The 22,179-nt window shown below is 21.3% G+C and overlaps 1 protein-coding gene across 1 annotated transcript; it reads left to right on the top strand.

The window, feature by feature from the left end:
* The first annotated feature begins 4,586 nt into the window (after positions 1-4,586).
* Positions 4,587-11,127, top strand: LOC129619003 (transmembrane protein 132E). Its single transcript, XM_055534049.1, has 16 exons — positions 4,587-4,873; positions 4,933-5,181; positions 5,246-5,781; positions 5,878-6,103; positions 6,167-6,310; positions 6,393-6,598; positions 6,664-6,820; positions 6,896-7,048; positions 7,116-7,363; positions 7,428-7,783; positions 7,858-8,271; positions 8,335-8,509; positions 8,571-8,730; positions 8,792-9,287; positions 9,345-9,625; positions 9,855-11,127. The coding sequence occupies exons 1-16, from the start codon at positions 4,658-4,660 to the stop codon at positions 9,867-9,869; spliced, it is 4,032 nt and encodes a 1,343-aa protein (XP_055390024.1). The 5' UTR covers positions 4,587-4,657; the 3' UTR covers positions 9,870-11,127.
* The last annotated feature ends 11,052 nt before the right edge of the window (positions 11,128-22,179 follow it).

Here is a 22,179-nt window from a genome sequence, read left to right as displayed (position 1 = left end):
TGCATATTCAATTTCAGTATCATTGGATCTAGATGACAAGTTTTAATATTCTATTTGGCTCATTTAAAAAAATTAATATTTTTTTTAATTTTTTTTTTATTTATATTTTCTTTTGTCATTCTTTCTATTGCCAGTATACATGTTCTTACATATACTTACATAAATACATACTTATATGCATACATATTTTCATACTTGAAAGATTGTAAAAGAAAATAAAAGAAATTTCATTCAAATTCTTAGACCACTTACAGTGTGAAAAAAATGCTTCAAAATATGCCATCAACACTTCCTCAACCATAGGGCATAAATAAAAAAAAAAATTTAAAAACTAAAAAACAGATTTAATTTTTTTTTATTTCTCATTTTAGATTCAATCTGACGACTAGCTAGATGTTAAACAAAATATTTGTCAATTTAAAGTTAAAAAAAAAAAACGAAAAAAAAATAAAAATTCAACACCCTTTGTATGACATTTTCTAACTAAACAATATAGACGCCTCCAATTTTTTTTTCTATTCTACACGATATAATGTAGATGCAATATTCATTTACAGTTCTAAATGAATGCGATATGAAAATGAGGAAAAAAAATTATGCATACTAAGTAAAAATAACATTCAGATCTATTAAAGCTTTTGCAATGCAATTTAAGTATGTACGTACATACGTATATGTACAAATCTAAACACAATACAAAATAGTAAAATAAGAAGAACGAATAAAATCTTAACATCATTTACATAAGGATAAATACACATAATTATACATACATATGTACATATTTACATACACATGTATGTATAATTAAGTTTATATAATTAAAGCATATAAGTATAAATATCAACTAGTTTTTAAATTTTTGATTCATGTCAACTATAAGAATGCAAATTGTATAATAGTTATTTGAATTTAAAATTTGGTTTTGGAATTATTATATAAGTTAAAAATTATTTTCATTTTTATTATTCTATTGTAAAAATAATGTATAATTAGTAGCTAAATAATAATTCGGATGATTTTGTTGCGAGGATTTTCCAAAGCTTATTTGGCAACATAAATTTGTTATTAAAATTAATTGTGCTTCATGCCAAACTCAAAAATCATAGAAAGCATATTATATTTTGAATATGCTTAAACCAATATAATCTACTGTACAAGTCGGTGCTAGGGACCATATTAAATGTAAAATACTATAATTATCAACTTCAAAAGTAAATATTATAATTTCAATTATGAATATTTTAATTTTAAATATTAATAATAATATTTTGTTGGTCTTAAAATTAATATTAAAATTAAATTTAGTTCAAACCATTTAGTAAATGTGAAAACCATTGCAATTAAAACTGTTCAAACCATTGATATTGCATATTTTTAGGTATTGTTCAAAAATGAAAATTAAATTTTAAATTATACCGTAACAAAACCCTGTTATTGTTAGAATCATAAATTATTTAATATTATTTCTAACACAAATATGTATGTATGAGTTTAATGTATTGCTAAAATAAACTTGATCAATTTTTACCTCAACTTCCTATAGCCAGTATTATTGGACAGAATTATTTTCAAAAGAATTAATTATTCAGACAATCAAAATTATTCACAAATAAGAAAAATAAATAAATCTTCTACTATAAAAAATTTGCAAAAAATTTCAATTTTTTATAGTAGAAATTCAAAATTTTATTTTCAAAATTCAATTATCGTAATTATGTAATTATTATGTACCCGATAACAAGAATGATGTCAGTGATATTCTCTAATAATGAATTTTAAATATTAAACAAAATTAATAAATTTAATTAAAAAAAAAACATTGAATTACCATTATATATACATAAAATTTCGTATTATTACATTATTCATATACATACAATAATATACTATTTAGTATATTCAACAAAAAATAATAATTAAAGTCTAGCCCCATATTTATAACATTTTTTCCTTCTTAATTTTTATTTTTATAAGTAAATCCTTTGTAAAGCATAAGATTCATTAAAATTAAAAAAAAAATCCCAATAAATAATTTATTGCCTTATAATAATATAATTTATTCAGAAAACAATATAAATAATACGTACATGCATATAAACATATTAATCTATATATAGCTTTATAAAAATACGAGTATATTAATGTAGAGCATGAATTTTCAACATTAATAATTTATGAAAATTAATGATAAAACAGTGAATTTTAGTAATTTTTAGGCGATAAAATCTGTAAATTAGAAAATTTATATACATATAACACTGTGACAAGTTCGTGACTTATTTTATATTGTAATATATTTATATACTAATATGTAGGTATATGCTTTTACATTAAAATATATTGGATATTATGCTTTACATAACTTGTACCTGAATAGCATCCTTATAATGAGAATAATCTAATTTTCTTTCATTATTTTTTTTTTTTGTTTTTGATTATCGTAATATCGATAATAATAACAATAAAAATAGTATAGGAAAAATTCTAAAATTTTTATTAAACTAATTTTCATCCTTTTATTTGAAATTGTTTTGATATTTTCTAAAATTTATAATGTACACAAGTATATGTATAACACATAATCCTGTACATATTTTTGCATACACACATTTTGTAGAAAATTTGTTATAAATCGATTGTAGAATAAACTGTCATCGATTGTGAATATAGGTCATAATAGGTTGATATGAATACATAATGTTTTTCAATATCGATCTTATAACAGAGATAGTAAAATCGTTGCATATTAGCTATTTTACTGAATTGTTAAAATGTGTTAATTTTTCAATCAAATATATTTATTTGTACGCATTAGACTCCTTCAATTAGTTTCAATTGTCTGAAATTTTTAAAAAAAATCTTCCGAAAATAAATTTTGTGAATTTCATATATGGCTTCAGAAATTAATTTTTTAAAATTCTTAATGTTTGTTCTAACTTTATTATTGTTGTAACCTGGCTTATTTTGAAGTATAATTCTCCCCGATTAATTGCACCACTTTTAATTCATTTTCTCCTTTTATTGAACAAACAAACTGAGAAAATTCACTATTGCACACCCTTTAATTGAATAATCTAATTAAATGAACCCCTTTCTTTGGTATCAGCATCTAAATATATAGCCGAATATAAAATATTCCCCTTTTTATGGATCTATATATGAGAGCATGTTTCTTATTGATTTTATGTGTTCTCACATGACATGATCTCTTTTTTATGTTAATAGTCAACCTCGAATTTACCGTATATTTAAAGTGAGAATTTGTAATTGGCGATAAAAAACAGGAGCACCACTGTAAACTAAAAAAAAAAACTAAACTTGAAAAAAAAAATTTTTCAAATTTTTACCACCCTGTGTTTTCCAAAGTTTTTCTTTTTTATTTACAGTGAAATTAAGCTCATAACCTATATACAAACATTGTAAAATAAAGAGCTGAAAGTCTAAGGCCCTCATTCTATGACTTATCTTGCATTCAGTATAATTGAATAAAAATTGAATTTAATTGCACTGATTGTTCAATTAAGCCGATTTTTTTTGTGGTGTTTTACCCACTTAATTGAATAAAAAATTCGGTTTTTTGCTCGGTGCAATTAACTGAGGAAAACTATACCTAATAAAAGGAAGACACTTTTCATGAAACCCAATTTTGGACTTAATAACTAATAAAATGGTAAAAAAAAAGTAAAATATCTATTATTTTGTATATCTGCTGTCGCATATTCTATCACTTTATTTCAGAACTCTCAGGAAGCCTACTGTGAACAACTAAACATTTCTGAACAATTGAATGCATTAATAATGGTATATACTATAATTCATTTAAACCGCTGAGATAGTTTAATTTTAAGATACATTTGATTTCTATATTACCCCCGTTGAACATATTCTATGAGCATATTCTAAACATAATTCGAACTATGTCACATAGCAAAATTTTAAAAGAAAATTTTTTTCAGAAACAAATGCTTGACATAGAAAAAATAAACACTCTTTCTTTCTTTCTTATTTAAGAACAAATAAAAAAAAATTATTTGTATTTTCAAAGAAAAGATATTATTTAATATGCATCATCACATCACGTTATCTTAGAAAACACTCTGAATTCAAACTTCATTTACTTTAAGAGTATTATCATAATTATTATTGTATGTAGCAGCTTTTTAGTTTTATTTTATACTCATTTAACTGGCCTAGCAATTCCTTGTTTTTCATCAATCCTCCCATATTTAAAAACGATGTCAACATTTTTATAAAATACTTATTGTTTAAATATCATTAAAATGCGATAAAATTTAAGGCAAATATGTACAATCATATAATAAACATATATAAAAGTTATATAATATATCAAGTTATTTAAACACACACTTATGTGTGTTTAAACAAATAAAATACATATTATTTGTACATATTCATAAACATATATAATACATATATATACATATATATACATATATATAATACATATAATACATATATATAATGCTAATAATATACAGTATAATAATTATATTTTCTTTATTTCTTTAAATGCTAATTATTTATATTTCTTTTTTGTTTATTTCTCCTTTGTCTTGCCTATTTAGGAGGATATTGTTTGTGTGTTGAGGTACATTTTGAAACGGCTGATAGTGGATTTTTCCTAAAACATTCAATGAGATCACCACCTTTATCGCCTGAAATAACAACATCACAATCAAGACCGAAAATTACATCGGATTCAATATTATCAACAGATCGATTTACTGTTGTACAAACAACTCAACCAGTATCAATACGTGCCAGTTATGGACCATTTTCTACAAAACAAACAGTTCCAGCAAGATATATAGTACCGGATGTAATCGAATCACAAGGGGATAATGCAAATGTATGTTTTATTATAAATATCAAAAATATAAATTTTAATTTATTGACATTCACTTTCAGAATACAACGGCAGCACTAATGGATTTACAACAATCAAATTTACATTTGGATATTTCAGCACATTTAGTTCAAACTTCAATACCCCGAGATTCACCAGTTTTAAGAGTATTATTTCATGCTGGTGCTGATCCTGGAGGTCATTTGCAACGTCAAAAAATTTGTGTATTACTTCATGTAGGTTTAACAAGTAAACAACCTTTAAAAGGTCGTTGTATGCCTGAAGGAGAGGATGGAGTTTGTGTTGCTGAGGTAATTGTTAATACAAAAATTTTTGATCATAATTTGAAACAAAAATATTTAATGTATCATATAGGTTATAATACCATCTAATTGGTGGCCACAACTTCCACCGCCAGAAAAAGAAACAAATGGTTCAATGCCACCAAAAGTTCCCCAACGTTTAGTTCAAGTTTCATATAGTGTTTTTGAGCCACCAACAAAAAATCCTGAGCTATGTGAACCAAAAGTACAAATACAACCGCTAACATCTTTTGCACAAGTTCCCTTAGTTGCAGCACAATCAGCTTATAAAGATTTAAGAGCCGATGATTCACTAACATTTTTAATACCACAGCCAACATTATATCCAATGTCAAAAATTCATGTACCAGTATTTTTACAACAACAACCAGATCAAAATATTGGAGCATTTACTGTTCGTGCTAGAGTAAAAGCTGGTTTAAAAATTCTTGGAGCAACAGCTACATCTGATCAATGGAGTATTGAGGTTCAAAAAGATAATCCGAAACATACAGTTGCTGTTGTTACAGCAATTAAAAAAGATCAAGATGTTGATGGCGATTCTAAAGATATAGAAATTGATGCTAGCAGTAACAATAATAATAATAAGTAAGAAGTGTTCTTTTACAATAAAATTTTCAATTTGACTTATTAAAACAATGACAATATAAAATTTTAACTTAAAAAATTTTATTACATGTATAGGATTACGGAAATATTTTCTTGGTTATTAGAAGTTGCAAATGATACAAAAGAAAACTGGGATGGTGGAAAGATTATTTGGTCTGTAAGTTATTCATATGATGGTCCTAAATTAAAAGACGCATCATTGGAAAGTACAGGAGCTACACCTGAAGAAGTGAGAAAAAAGCTAATTGCTAAGCTAGAGATTAACAAAGATGATATCCAAGCTGTTCTGCCAATTGCAAAGGTATTGCTTAAAGTTTTTGAAAAGGAATTTTTAATTGAAATTATTATTTAATTTAAATTTAAGAATTGGGAACTAATGAATACAGCCGTACTAACAGGACGACAAGTTTCACAAGCAATGAAAGTTTTTATTGTATCACAAGCTGGAAAAGTTGCTGATGTAACGTTGCAAAGTTCTTGTCATGCAGAAGACGAAAGTGTTATAAAGGTCTGTGATACTCTATGAGTGACATTAAATGTTTATGAACAATTATCAATAATAAAAGAAACTAATATTTTCATTAAAATAGGTCTCATCATCATGTAGTTCAGTATATGTAGACGGATCTGAAATTCGAGGCTCATCAAATGCCTCTATTATTGTAAAGTATGGAACTTATATTGGTTTAGCAAAATTCATTGTATGGATGCCAGAATTTCCATTGGAAGTATATGTTTCCGATTTTCGATTATCACAAGTTAAAGGTTGGAAAGTTCCAGAAGATCAACATTATGGGTAAATGTAGACTGATATAGTCATGAAGAATAATAAATATTAATTTGTACTATATTGTGTTGTAGTCATGGCAAAGGAAATCGTCGACGTAAAAGAGCATACGGTTGGAATCATCACGGAGATGATTTTATGAATGTTTTAGGTCCTGAAAAAACTGTTTGTAGAGCTCGATATCAACAAAGCCCGGTTGAAGTTTATGCAAGATTCTTAGCGATGGATCAGGTAAACAAATATATCTTCGACAATATCAATTAATAAATTACTGTTACCATAATTATCTAAAATAACTTCCAACAGAACTCTGGACGTGTTAGTTATTTGATTTCAAGAAGAACTGGATTACGTGTTACAGATTTAGTGCAGCCACTTTTAAGGGTTGCTGATCCGAAAATTGCAACACTTAAAGGAAGAATCCTTCAGGGAAAATCGATGGGACGAACTGATGTTCAGGTTTGTTAAAAGAACCTATCTTTGCAAAATTTATTCTAAAACTTACAAAACAATTTTAAAATTTAAGGTTCTTTCACCAATCACTGGTCGTGTAATTGGTGCTAAAGAAATTCGAGTTGGAAGTGATAAAGTTACTTTAACAAGACTAATCGTACGGGTGGTTTCAGGATTGCAATTGACCATAACTCCTGACAATGCAATTGAAAATGGATATATTGCTGAAACTTCAGTTACACGTCGTTTAACAGCCCAATACCAAGAAGGCTTACTAGATATTGATTTGGAGTTTTCGGATGGAGCTCGAACACCTTTAAGGTAATTATAAAAATTCACGCTTTACATGCTTCAAGTTAAGTATTGTCTTAAATGTTTTTCACAGAGATGTATCAGTTGACGACTACTTCCTGCTTGTTGAAAGCTTGGATTCTGAAGTTGTAGCTTTTGCTCCGATGTTGGCTTCACATCATCCACGTGTTATTGCTGTTGGCGAAGGAAACGGTGATTTGTTAAGAGTAACATTATTATTGTCAGAAGAATGTCGTCTAAGACGTGGAATACCTGCGTCTAAGCAAGCTAAATCTGCTCCCGGATCTTTGGCAAGTGCTCTGGCTTCTGTTCAGGTTGATTTTAATACTGGCGATAATGCAGCCAAACCAGATACTGTACAAAATGATGGAATATTAGGAAGAGATCGAAAAGGTTTACGAGACTCAGGAGACCTTAATGATATAATTGGTATAATATTATTGCATTCTTTATTTAAAATACTTCTTTGTGAACCTTTTTCAAACCATTTTTTACAATTATAGGAATTCCGTTAAAAGATGAAGGAAATCACGAGCCAAACGTGCAAGCTAGACAACATAGGGGAGGTATGACCTCAATAGATGGAATGCGGCATAAACCTGGGCCACATGATATGACATCAATGGAAATTGGAATGTATGTTCTTTTAACCGCATTTTGCGTTGCCATTATCGTGTTCGTGATTTCATGCGTTGTCTATGCATCGAAGTTTCGGCCCATTACAATTGAATCGGGTTTGGACAACGTCGGGGGAGCAAAAGATTTACTTTCAACTAGTGGACTTTTAAGAGATTCGAGAAAACCTAGAGAATCAACAACAAACGCTCATGATTGGGTGTGGCTTGGAAGATCAACTCTGGATCGCTCATCAGTTGCCCACGACTCAATGAACGGAAATATTTTTGAAAATCCTAGAGGTATTAGAAATGAAATAAATTCGAAATATAAATGTATTAATTTTCAAAAATATGTAATTTTAGATTCAAGAATTCGTATTACGAGTAATCCGATGAATATAAATTATTCAGATCCAGATGATGTTGTAAATCGCATCACAAGTTTTGATAATTCTGGACGGCATGTACCCTTGTGCCACATGAACAATCAGAATAATATTAATTCTACTACATACAATAAAAACGAAATCAGAGAAAAGTATTATATTTGATCTTATTTTGTTTAATTACAAATTATGACACTCTCCTTTTTCTTATAGTAATAATACATTACCACCACCGTTACCCCCACATAATCGTCATGGGCAAAACGGAAACAAAATTGAATATAAACCACCAGTGCCACCTCATAGAAATATTGGTGTAACTGCTAATAATAACACTAACAATAATTGTAGCAATAATGGAAATATTGAAAAGGTATACTCCTAAATAAAAAATAAATTGAACACCACCAAAACTTTTTTTTCTTTTATTTTAGGAACAAATACCACCTGTAGCTCAAAAACGCCATCATCATAAGCATCATCGAAATTCGAATCATATTCATAATCGTAAATCACAAGTAAATGGAGGCATTGATATGATTCGTTCGTATGATAGACCCCAAGAACAACAAATCCCATCTACATCTCAACCACAATTACATACTCATCATCAACAACAGCCACAGCAGCATGGTTTAAGTTTCACGCAAGAACAATTAAACAAAGCATTCTACAACCAAAATTCACCAGAACAAACATTTTCACCAAAAGAAATTAGCCCATCTAATGATGAAGAGTCTCCAACTCAGAAAAAAGATATGCATATGGCAGAAAGATTAGTTGAAAATGCAGCACAACAACAAAAAAGTATATTCCAATTTGATTCATTAACTCCAAAACGTGATGCTGAAGAATCAAATGTAACAGCAGAATGCACGCAAAATGATATTAAAACAAATAAAGAACGTGAAAGCGATTCAATAAAAATAGGTAAAGCAATAATTTTTTATTTAAACTGAAATTAAAACATTTAAAATAAAATTTTAGAAGAAATCCCAGAAGTAAAAAGGAGACATAAAAAACAATTATCAGAAACTCCCGTCCCTATGAGTGGTGAAACAACATCAAGTTCTGATGATAATGGGGGTTTTATTACACCACCCGGTGAAGAAAAAATAAGAAAACATCAAATTAAAAGAGCAACTGTAGTTGGTAATCCTATGTTCTCTACAACGTCAGATGGTGATATTGGCCCAGGAGAAAGTTTAGGTCTTGATGATTTGGATATGGATTATGAACAGATTATGCATTATTTTGATAATTTAAAGGTACGATCTGTTTTCCTTTTAGATTAAGAAATTCTAACAAATTTAATAATAATATTGGTGTTTGAGAGTTCTTTATTTTCTAAGTTTTTATGTTTTTCAATTGATTGAGTGAAATATGAAGTTTAAATTTAATTGTTCCCATGTAGAAATTTAATTTTAGCAGTTAAACAAAATCCTTTTCTCAATAAAATTTTAATTTAATTTTAATAATCATTTTATCTTATTTTAGGAATCAAACGCTTGAGTTCAAGAGATCATTGCAAAGATACGCGAAATACTATCAACATTTAAAGAACAATATCGTAATGTGGCAATGCCACCAGCTAGTCCAGAATTAGTTAATATTAATGATCCAGATTTTGAATATTTTTTCGAAAATTTAAGTGAATCTTATGCTTAAGTTTATAAAATGTAGAAAAAAAACCAAAACAAATATAATAAATAAATAAGTTGATAGTAAATTAAACAAAACAAAAAAAAAATATTAAACTAAATTAAAATACAAAAAAAAAGACACTTAAACTAAAATGATAATTAAAAAAAAATGTATTGAATAAGGACGAAACTTATATCTGAATTTAATAGAATTATTAATATTATAAATGTATGTAATACGATGATGTGGTCAATTGAAATATATAACAGTTTAAAATTAAAAACAAAAAAAAACATAAAAAAAATAAGCTAAACAAAATATGAAACAAAAACTATTAAAAAAAAAACAAAACTCATATATAAGTTAAAAATATAAACGCTTAGTTAAAGCTATTGTGTATATATACATATTATATATAAATATTATGTAATTAAAAAAAAATATATAAATACAAAAGTCTAGTTTATGTTAATATTCATAATAAATATAAACTAAAGCAAAATTAATTTATGTAATTTACCAAAAAACAAAAAAACAAAAAAAAAGCAAAAATATAAAGCATTAAGTTTTGTAAAGTATTAAATAAAAATTCAAAATATACAAAAAAACACAAAAAAAAAAAACTAAAACTGAAACTGAGACCCTCACAAATTCTATAACAAAAAAAACAAACAAAAAAAAACATCTTATATAGGAATGAAGGATATAAAGATCGTCTAATTGTGGCTTCGCGACTTTGCAGTGATCTGTTAAAAAAAAATTAACAAACAGAATAAAATCAAATATCAAAAAGAATCAAAGAAAAAAACAAAAATTACCAAAACGAAAAAAATTTTCTTTATTAAGTTTCTAAACTAAAATTAAATTAAATTTAAAAAAAGAAAAATAACAATTTTTTAAAAAATAAAATTTTTTTAATACGAAAAACAACAAAAGATTAAAAATTAAACAAATATGCATCCATTCAACATTCAAAAAAATTTCCATTTCACCCAATAATTTGAATATCGCAAAAAAAAATATTTAAAAAATCGTAGATTAATAGGTACAAAAATACTATTTTCAATTTTTTAATATTTAAATTTTCATTTGTATGCCTTCTTTTTTTATTCAATTTCGTATTTAAGAGAAAAATTCACATTAAAAAAAAAAAAAAACAATTACGATACCTTATTAAATTTATCTAAATTTAAATGAATAACATTGAAATATTTGTTAGATTTTATAGTTACAATTGATTTTTTTTTTATAAATTTTTCAATTAAATAAAAATTGTAATTTGCTATTTTTTCAATTTAAATAATTTAATCAAAAGTTTTTTATTCTATAATCATATCGTATAAGCTTTAAGTAATCAAATTCTTTTAAATATTAGATTTATTATAAACAATAATTACAAACTTATTTAAAAATATGATCGACAAATATTAAATAACAAAAAAAAAAATTAATTTACAATATTTTAAATATTTTCTTCTTATTTACGCATTTTATAAGGAAAAAATTACTCATTGCTTATATAACAAATAAATATAATCAAATATATAACAGTATTACAAATATTTTTTTGTAAAAAAAAAACTTCTTACAAAATTTTCCTAAAATATTTATTGCTTTATTTCAAATTAAATATTATTTAATATATAATATAACAATAAAAAATTCTGTTATATTATTAAATTTATACATAAATAATATAAAATTATATATTCACAAAATGGTCGTCTCCTTCATAAAATTCCTACTCTTTATCATCCAAATTATTTTCAAAAACAATTTTTCAATGTTATTCCTAATGCAAAAAAACAAAAAACAAAAATTCTTGTCATACAAAATAAACTTTTGTTGTTTTTTATCACACAGACACACACACACACATTAAAAAATGTTTTTTCCCTGATCAAAAATAAATTTTTTGCATATACCAAGATCCTATTATATAAGCTTAATTAATCACAATTTCATAAAAAAAAAAAATTTAAAATTTACAAAAAATAAATAAATTATAAGAATTACAAAACAAAAAAAAAAATCACTGTGCATTTAAATAATCAGTTAGGCGTGTTTTTTCTTGTACTGTTGACTGAAAATTTTATTTACGAAAAACTAAAATAAAAAAAAAGAAAAAAAAATTAAAAAAAAAATGTATAAAAAAAAATAAAATAATGTTGCCATTTAAATGTATAATTCTTAAAAACGCCTAGTAATATTTGTTAAGTATTCTAGTCAAAAATTTTTCAGAAAAAAGAATATATATATACATAATATATTATAGTAATAAAATTAAATTAAATATATCTATATAACTTATGTAATACGATACCCATATATTATTTATGTATACTTATTAATTAAAGTATATAAGATCTTATAATGATATTAAAAATGAAATGTTAATTGATTAAAGTAAATAGAAAATTGAAAATTTAATAGATTTGAACCCACAATAATTTATTTCGTATTTTTAAAAATTCCGGATAATATAGGGATTTTCGATAATTATAAATTTTCAGATCAAACTTAAATCTAAACAGAAACTAACTAGTTTCCTTTTTCAAATTTTTAATATTTTACAATTTTCTATATGATTTTTTTTTTTAATTTAAAATATGCAACATTTAACATATTTTTAAAAACTTTTTCAAATGTGCTTCTAGTGTGGTAAAAATCTATAAGAGAACAAGCTAAATTTTAAAATTCTATCGAACATATTTTATATTAAAACTAAATTTAATTTAAAACTGAATTTTCGAAAATCTTTCATCTGTGAACGTTAATGGCGTTATGTTCCATTTTTTTTTTTTTTTTAAAATAGAATTATAAAAATTTACTAATAAATTCACGATTTTTTAATGAACTTTGATGCAGTTATTTTCCAGTACTGCTTCCGACTGGCAACACCAATTTTTACTCATAAAGATATTATATAAATTGTTATAAATATAATGTCAAAAAAATATGATTGCCATAATTGCATAAAGTTATTCTCTTTCCGTTTTGATTTAACAAATTTTAAAATTAATAATTATTAAGAATTTGCTTTATCATTTTTAACAATTATTAATTATGTAATTTAAAATAATTAATTTAAAAAATTTTAACTAATTTCTATTTACTTTTGAATTAAATAAATCTAAATTTATGTATTTAAATTTAATTTTATATACTTTAATTAATGATAATGCATAAAATTATTAAATATATATCAAATTTTATCATGAATACATTTTTATATTAAAGAAAACAAAGAAAAAAAAAACACAAAACAATCAAAGTATCCACATAATATTATTATATTATATAAAAATCAAACATTATACATATTTCGCATATAAAATATTTTTATTATATATGTATAATTAATTATTAAGTTTAAATATTTATTTTATGAAATAATTTTTTTTTTAATTTTAATTTTTTAACAATTTTTAATTTTATTTATTGTTGATTATTTTATCTTTATTATGTATGTCAGCCATATATGTATATATATATATAAATATATATATGTACATTATTTATGTAATATTTAGTTTAATTTTAAATATTAAACTACAATTTAATTTTAGTTTATATCCATAAATAATATGAATTCTTAATTTTGTCATCCCAATTTTTATATTTTAAAAAATTTATTGTTATAGTTTTGTATTTTGTTTTTAAGCTAATTAAATATTTTGAAACTATTGATTGAAAACGATAATTTTACGAAAATTTATTTTTATCTTATTCCATTATAATCATTACAAATTTAACTAATAACAAAGAAATTATTATTATTTAGGAGCATTACTTATTTTTTCATTAATAATATATTTCATCATATTGTAATATTTAAATCACGTTATACGATACACACATAAAATGATATTATATTAAAAATAAAATATTTAATAACTACTTGCATAAATAAGTAAAAAACAGAAAACAAAATATAAAAAAAGGAATTGCATATTTTCAAAAAAAAAAATTACTAACTTCAGCAAACAATTTTAAAATTGTAATTTATCTAATATAATGTCCTATAATATTAATGCTGAACTATAAAAAAAAATAACCTAAATGTGAGATAATATAAAATGTCATATGATGAAATATTTATTAATCAAAAAATAATTAACTTAAAAATAATAAAAGTTTCAATTTTCATTTTAATTATTAATATTATTTCATTATAAGGTCAACAAAAACTCTAGAAAATCTAAATAAAATCTATATAAAATCAGTATTTTATATGTATGTATATATTGAAACTATAATTATTATAATTTTATAAATGAACGAAAAGGCTCCAAAGTATTATAAATAAATAAATAATATTATGTTCTTTATTACGTATATAAATTTTATATAAAAATATAATAATATAAAACATATATAAGCTAAATAAATATTAATCAATTTGCCGTAATAATTTAATGCAAAGCTCCCATCGCTGTTTTACATAAACCATATTATATATACGATACATTAACAAAAAACAAAAATGAAGTAAGACAAACAAACAAACAAAAAAAAAATCATTTTGAAATTGAAATTAATAAAACATGTTAAATCTTAAATTTGTATATTTATACAAAATTATAAATCCTATTGAAACAAATTAACAGCCTATTTTTAGCTCAAAACTTAAAAAAAAAATGAAACAGATATTATATTTAATTTTTTTTTTTTTTATAATATGTACTTGAAAATCCCAATTTTTTGAATTTATCATAAATGATATTATATAATTGTTAAATAAAAACTACTGCCATTTTTAAAAGATTTAATAAAAAGCAACGCAATCATTTCAAATTAAATTTTATAATGATATTTTACATAATGAAATTATATTTAAATACAAAAATACTAATCAAACTATTAATTTAAAATTCAAAATGTTTGCATTTAATTGTTTTTTCTGATTATCGAACATATCAATTTTAAATTAAATATTATTAAATTTTGACTCATTTTTTTATTGATTACAGTTTTACTGATTATAGGAGACTAGCATATTTTTTTTATTTAAGAAATTTTTGTTAAATTTCTGATATTTTTAATTAATTCTTAATTTTATTAACTCATAATTTTTTATTAAATTTTCTAAATTTCAATATTAATTTATTAAAATTTAAAATTTAATTCTTAAAACCAATTTTTAAATGCTTCACTATTTTCAAATGCAAAAAGTTCATTATGTAAAGTTATCATTCGCTATATATAATTAAATCAGAAAATTTATAAAGAATAATCAGAAAATTTATAAAGAATCTATAAATTCGCTTAAAATATTTAAAAAGTTTTCTATATAAAATAATGTATTGAAATAAAATAAAAAAATTATTTTCAATTTTCACAACTGCTTAGAAAATGCTCAAAAAACAACATTACTCTTGTATTTAAAAAAAATTTCATTTACTTATAATTTTTTTTTTTTATATTTTATTAAAACTTTACAAATACTTTGAATAATTGTAAGCTTTATGAAAAGAAAAAATTAATTTAATCTTTTAAATAATATTCGTTTACAAAATTTTATTATTCTTTTAACTTTTTGTTTTTTTAAAGTATAGCCAGAAAAAAATAAAATATGCAAATATTAAATCGAATAATATACTAATTTCTTAATAAATTCCGTAAAATATTATTAAAATTATATTTTCTTCATATTTTCAAAAACACAATCGCAATTAACTTTCTTTTTACTTTATTTATGAAAAAACATAAATCCAACAGGAATACAAGGAAAAATGGAATAATAAATTCTAAAATTATACACTAAAATGACCATGCTTTATTTAAACAAATAATAATAAAAATTGAATAATATAAAATGCCTAAAATAATATAAAATTTATTTGCAAAGAAAAAAAATCAGCTTCCTTCCGTCCAACATATTACTAAAATAAAAAAAACAAAAATTAAAAAAGAAAACATTTTTTATAATAAACAAAATTTAAAAAAAAAAATTGAATGTATGCGCAATTTAAAATGTATACGGCGTTTTTGCTTTTTTTCTTATTTAAATAAGAAATTTTCAAAATTTTCATAAATTTTTCATTTACTTCCCGAAATTTACTTCTTTTACTGTTATACGTTTTATAATATATAAAATTACATGATAATTAATTATAAAAATATTAAAATTAAAAAAATAATACCTTTAAAAAATTTTTGTAATTTTTATATTGTACAAAAATTAATTAATAATAATTCATTTGAATAAATTTATTACTAATATTATATTATTGTCTTTATAAATTTGCAAGCTTAAATTATTTTAATATTATATATAATATCTATATTAAATTTATTATTCAATATAGCATGGTCATTCTAAAATGTACCAATATACTTATCATATTGTTACTAATATAAGAAAATACAAGAAAAAAAACAAATTAACTTATTAAACTTGGCCTAAAATATCATTACCATAATTAAACATATTTAAGCATTTAATTTTATAATTACCATTAAAATTACAACTAAACACAATTCTAAATTACAACAAGAAAAAAAAACTTAATAACATACCTGCATTTTTATATAATTTTAAAAATATTTAATACTTTTTTAATATTAGCGATGTCAATAAAGAAAAAAACTAGTAAGCCCTTAAAATTTTAAAATTTCATAATGAATTGTCGGTGTAATTCTTTTGCATCATAATCGATATTGTAGTTAACAAAAGCATTGTAACTTTTAAAGTTATCAACAGATGTCAACATTTTTTCATTATTGTAACCAATAATGCAAAAAACAAATGTCACGAATTAATGTGTAATGTCATTTTTAATTATGCTTTTAACATATTTCAAATGAAAATTAAATAAATGTATGGAAGAAGAGTTATTTTTTCTTTATTTTTTCGTTAAAATGTTAAAATTTACACAATTAAGAAAAAATTTAAACCATTACTTAATTGTTGAAGTTTTTTTATTCACTTCACTCAATAAAAATTAAGTGTAAAATAAATTCTTAAGTAAAATCAAGAAAAATTATTTATTAAAATACTTAGTTCAAAAATTTCAATTTTATTATATTTAATTTAATTAATATCATATACATGTTTAAATAAACAAAATATAATTATAAAATCTATGTAAATGTATAATTAAATTTAAATAATAATATACAATATATTAATTATATTTATTTATATATCACTCAATGGCTGCAACAGTTACAGAACTCTAAAAAATACGAATTAATTATACAAAAATAAGCACTTAAAATATGTTTTTTTTTTGTGCAAAAATACCATTTCTCTGGCTTTATTTACAAATAAAATATAAAATAATGCTATAATGAGAGAAATATATTAAATCCAAAATTTCAAAATTAGTTTTTCTCAAATCAGTAAATTTTGATTATGTCAGTGTTGCAAGAAATGAGCGATATATTCATATATTTAAGCTTAATATTAATTATTAAATAATGAAAAAAGCAAAAAAATGTTTAAATGGCTAAATTAAAATTTAAATAAAAAAATGAAAACAAAAACGAGTAACTAAAATAATTATGTATAAAAATGAATATAGTTATATAATATAACAATTATTGTGCATATATCTTTATAGTTCAAAATATATATGTTATATTATGTAATATTGTAAACGGAATTTTTTTTCTAGGAATTCAATAGAAAAATTAATAAAAATTAAAAAAGAAAATTTTTATTGGTTTTCTTCTTTTTTTTTCGTTATATTATATACATACTCTATATACAAGAAATATAGCTTTGTAAAAAAAAATTATATATAAAAATTATAAAGAAATATCATAAACAATGCATATAACAGTTAAAGAACGCTTAAATAAGTATGAAACATAAAATGTAGATAGAAAACTCATCCTTATTTAAATTATTTAAATTACTTAATTATTGGAAGAATGAGTTCTTTTTTTAAAAAATCAGATAAAAATAATTAATTATTTGAAAATATTAATTATAAATAACATTGTAAATATTTTATAATATAACAATATTTTGAAATTGAATATTTAAACCGGAAATTATACGATTTTTTTTTTTATAAAAATTGCAATTTATTTAAAACAATTTTAATATAATATAATTATATATTAATATAATAAAATTATTTAAAACAATTTGAAAAAAAAAAACACAAACTTTTTGAAAAATAACTATATATGAGTTTTCTATTCAAAATCGAAAATAAAATTTAATAAAAATTAAAATTGTTAATATAAAAAGCTTCAAATTTAATTTTTAAAATATAGGGTTTTTATATGAGCTTTGAAAACAAAAGAAAACAAAAAAACAAACCCAAAATTAGCTATGTGAAAATTAGGTAAAATTCATTTAAGGAAAAACAAAAAATACTATATTAATATATATATATATATATATATATATATATATATATATAGACATGTATATATATATTCAATATAAATTATAATTATATAATTATAAGAAATGTGCTTGATTAAATTAAAATTTCCATTAATTTATTAAACGAAAAAAAAAATAAAAACAATTCTCTTATATAATGAACATATTTTACAAAAACACACAGTTTGATATATAAAATAAAGTAAATATATGTTCCAAGAGTATAAAATTTATATGACAACATCAAATTTAATATTAAATGGTTATTACTAATATATAAGAAAGAAAAAAACGGAATTAACAAAGAAAAACTAAAAAAAAAAAAATAACCTAAACATACGCAAATTTCACATAATAATGAAAAATATTCTATATATATTATATATGTATATTTATATTTAATTATGTATATATAATTATTTAATATAAATATATATCAATATTTAGAATTTATACATTAAAAAAACATAAACACATTTCCAAAATTAACAATCGTAAAATTACTGCATTAAAAAAAAAGAAAAAATAAAGAAAAAAAATCAGCCTACATATTATATATACATATATAATAAAAAATATATATTATATAAAAAAACATAATTATACAAAAATCAATGCTTATGTACCTTTATATTGAATGTAAAAATTTATTATAAAATAATAAAAGCAAATTTGTATTTTATAACAAGGACAAATATTATACAAGATTATAAATTTATTTTCCTCTTATTCCGTTTCTTTCTACCCAATATTACAAATATAATAAAATACAAGTGAAAAAATCATAAAATTAACGACCCTTTATTAATTTATTCCAATCTCACTAATCGGTTCTTTTATTATTTCGAAAATATTTTATTAAAAAAAACAATCAATTACAATTCTAAAATCAATGGTATACTTTTGAACAGATATAACAACTTGTATAAAAAGAAAAGTATAAATTATCATATTTGAAACCTAAACACACATTCGTAAAGAAATGTTATACAATTAATTAATTTTATAAAACTCCTGAAATTATAATATGTTCAAGAAAATAAAACATATTATGTATTTAAATTTAATTATATTTGTCTTTATTTTATAAAATTCAAAAAAAAAAAAAACAAACATTATTAGTAAAAATATTGTAATTTAAAACAAAAGAACAATAAAAACAAATATTAATTATTTAGCGTTTATCATTATAAAATAAAATATTATATTGTATAAAAATAATATAAAATACAAAATAGAGAAATAAAAAAAAAATAATTCAAAAAGCTGAAACAAATCAATAAACAACCAACATACAACTATTTTATATAAGGAAGATCAATCATAATTATTATACACATGTATAACAAATTCAAGATTAAATTATTAATGCAAAAACATTATAATAACAAAAATTATTAAACATAGTACAGTTTAAACTTTTGTAACATCATTAAACTACTCAACTTTTGCATTATTAAGTTTTTATCTTGAATTCGTTTTTATTTTATTTTTTTTTCAATTTTTCATTTCTAATTTTTTTGCATTTTTTCATTTTTATCTACATAATATTATATAATATTCATTCATAAAATATATAAACTACTATATCATGCTAATATTCCGCAAAATAATTAGAAAAAAAAAAAAATGAAGATGAAAAGAAATAATTAAAAAATAATGAATAAAATAAAGAAGAAAATAATTGTTAAATTAAAGTTTTGCATTTAAAATGTAAGCAAAAAAAAAAGAAAAAAAGACAAAAAAAAAACAAACATTTAAAAAAATATATAAAAAATATTTTTGTAATGAAATATTAGTTATGGAAAATAGGTACGAAATATTTTTTATTTTATTTTAATTTATTTATTTGTTTTATTTATATAATAATGTACGTATAAAAAAACAATTATTTCTATTTACATAAAATCTATAAAATGCTATACCATAAAATTTGAAAATTACTAGTCATTTTCTTAATAAATTTAAAATATTAAAAATATTAAAAATATAAAATTAAAAACAAAAAAGCAAACACACATACAAAATATAATTGTCGTCAATATCAATATATTATGAAAAAAATTAAAATTTCCATTTTGTAAAAAATTTTAACTATTTATTTTACTTATTACTTTTTTCGACCGTTCCCCCGCCCTCCCGCATTGAATTAGAATTAAACAAAAATTCCATAATATTCAAATTAAAAAATCATAGTTTTAATATTGCTATTTTAAAATTATTTAAAAAAAATTATTTAAATTATATTATTACAGAATTTTTTATTAATTAAAAATTACAAAAATAATTTTTACATAAAAAAAATAAATACGAAATTAATTAATTTTATTTATTTTAATTTTAATCAAAACAATTATATGAAATGTAATTTATGTAAATTCACAAATGAACAAACCATATTGTAACAAATAAATTAAATGAAAATAAAAACAATAAAAAAAAAATAACATTAAAAATTTGTTAAATTATAAATTAATAAATTATTAAAGTAAAAATAAATCATTTTTCGTATTTAAAAAATTAAATGTTTTGCACTCTGAATTATAAATTAATAAAACCACATCTTATACATATATATTGAATATTTTTTCAAATTTTCCAATATGAAATTATGTAAATTAATATTTAATTTTAATTTTGATTTTTTTTTTTTTATTTTTTCCAATTTGAAATTCAATTGCGTGTAAAAAAAAAATTTTCAACCATAAAATCTTTAATATTTTTTATTGTAACTTCCAAACTAAGAAATTGTAAAAAAAAAAAAATAAATGAAATTAAATTAAATTTTATTGTAATATGTAATTGTAAAAATAAAACAAAAAAAAAATTATTGGTCTTCTAACTAAAATTGAAATAAGAAGAATTTTCTTTTTTTTTTTTTATTATTAAATTTGAAAATTTAATTTTTAAATTAGCAATATAGTAAGAAATATAACGAAGATAATGTTTTCTATTTTAAATAATTAAATGAAATAACAAAAATTTTCATAAAAAAAAAAATGTATACATATTTAAATCCATATTCAATAATATTCTGCTAGTCGCATTATTTGAGCTGATGCGATATTATTAAAAAAGCATTTTGATTTTCAGTATAAAACTTAAAATTCCAAAAAAAAAAATTTATTTTATTTTAGAAAATTATAAAATTTTTTGAATAACAACCCACCTTTGGGTAAATTATGTATCTTCGACATAATATCACTTGTAAGCTGATGGGATGCTATTCAAAAAATTTTCAAAAAATTCAAAATAAAATCAATTTCGATATTTTTTAATATTATCACATTACTTCAAATGATGGCGTATCTAAGAGAATTTAATAATAAAAAAAATTTTTAGTTTAAATAGGAATAATTAAAAACTAGTCCATTAATAATATTATATATGTATTTCTTTTTTTTTAAAAGGATAAAATTCGGAAAATAAATATAATATTTTATATGCTGCTGGAGAATGTATAGTTTGAAGACCACCATCCATATTGTGTATTATTATATTTGTATTTGAAAATATTCTACCCAAAAAAAAAAAACAAAAAAATATTAAAAATAAAAAAAAAAATGAGCACAAAAAATATAACACATTACATAAAACTTGCACCCAAAAAAAAAAATTTAAATTAAGATAAGACAAAAAAAAAAACAAAAATTTTTTTTTTCTTTTGTTATTTTCTATATAAATAAAGATCCTTTTCTAGTAGTACATTGCATTCCTAAAATTGAAAACCTTTTATAATTTTTTAATTTAAAATGTGTAAATTAGAGATTTTCATTACAAAATAAAGAAAAATAATAACAACAACTACATATTATGAATATAAAATAAAAT

The sequence above is a fragment of the Condylostylus longicornis genome, unplaced genomic scaffold, assembly GCF_029603195.1.
Source record: "Condylostylus longicornis isolate FDR11 unplaced genomic scaffold, ASM2960319v2 ptg000010l, whole genome shotgun sequence".
In the NCBI taxonomy this organism is placed as follows: Eukaryota; Metazoa; Arthropoda; class Insecta; order Diptera; family Dolichopodidae; genus Condylostylus; species Condylostylus longicornis.
The sequence above is the reverse complement of the archived record's forward strand: the minus strand, read 5'-3'. Positions and strand labels throughout refer to the sequence as shown.

Bases quoted from the DNA above. Each gene is read 5' to 3' on its own strand.
- LOC129619003 (XM_055534049.1), top strand. From the start codon at position 4,658: ATGAGATCACCACCTTTATCGCCTGAAATAACAACATCACAATCAAGA. The intron at 6,599-6,663 runs GTAAATGTAGAC...ATTGTGTTGTAG, and splicing joins CCAGAAGATCAACATTATGG to TCATGGCAAAGGAAATCGTC. The intron at 6,821-6,895 runs GTAAACAAATAT...AACTTCCAACAG, and splicing joins GATTCTTAGCGATGGATCAG to AACTCTGGACGTGTTAGTTA.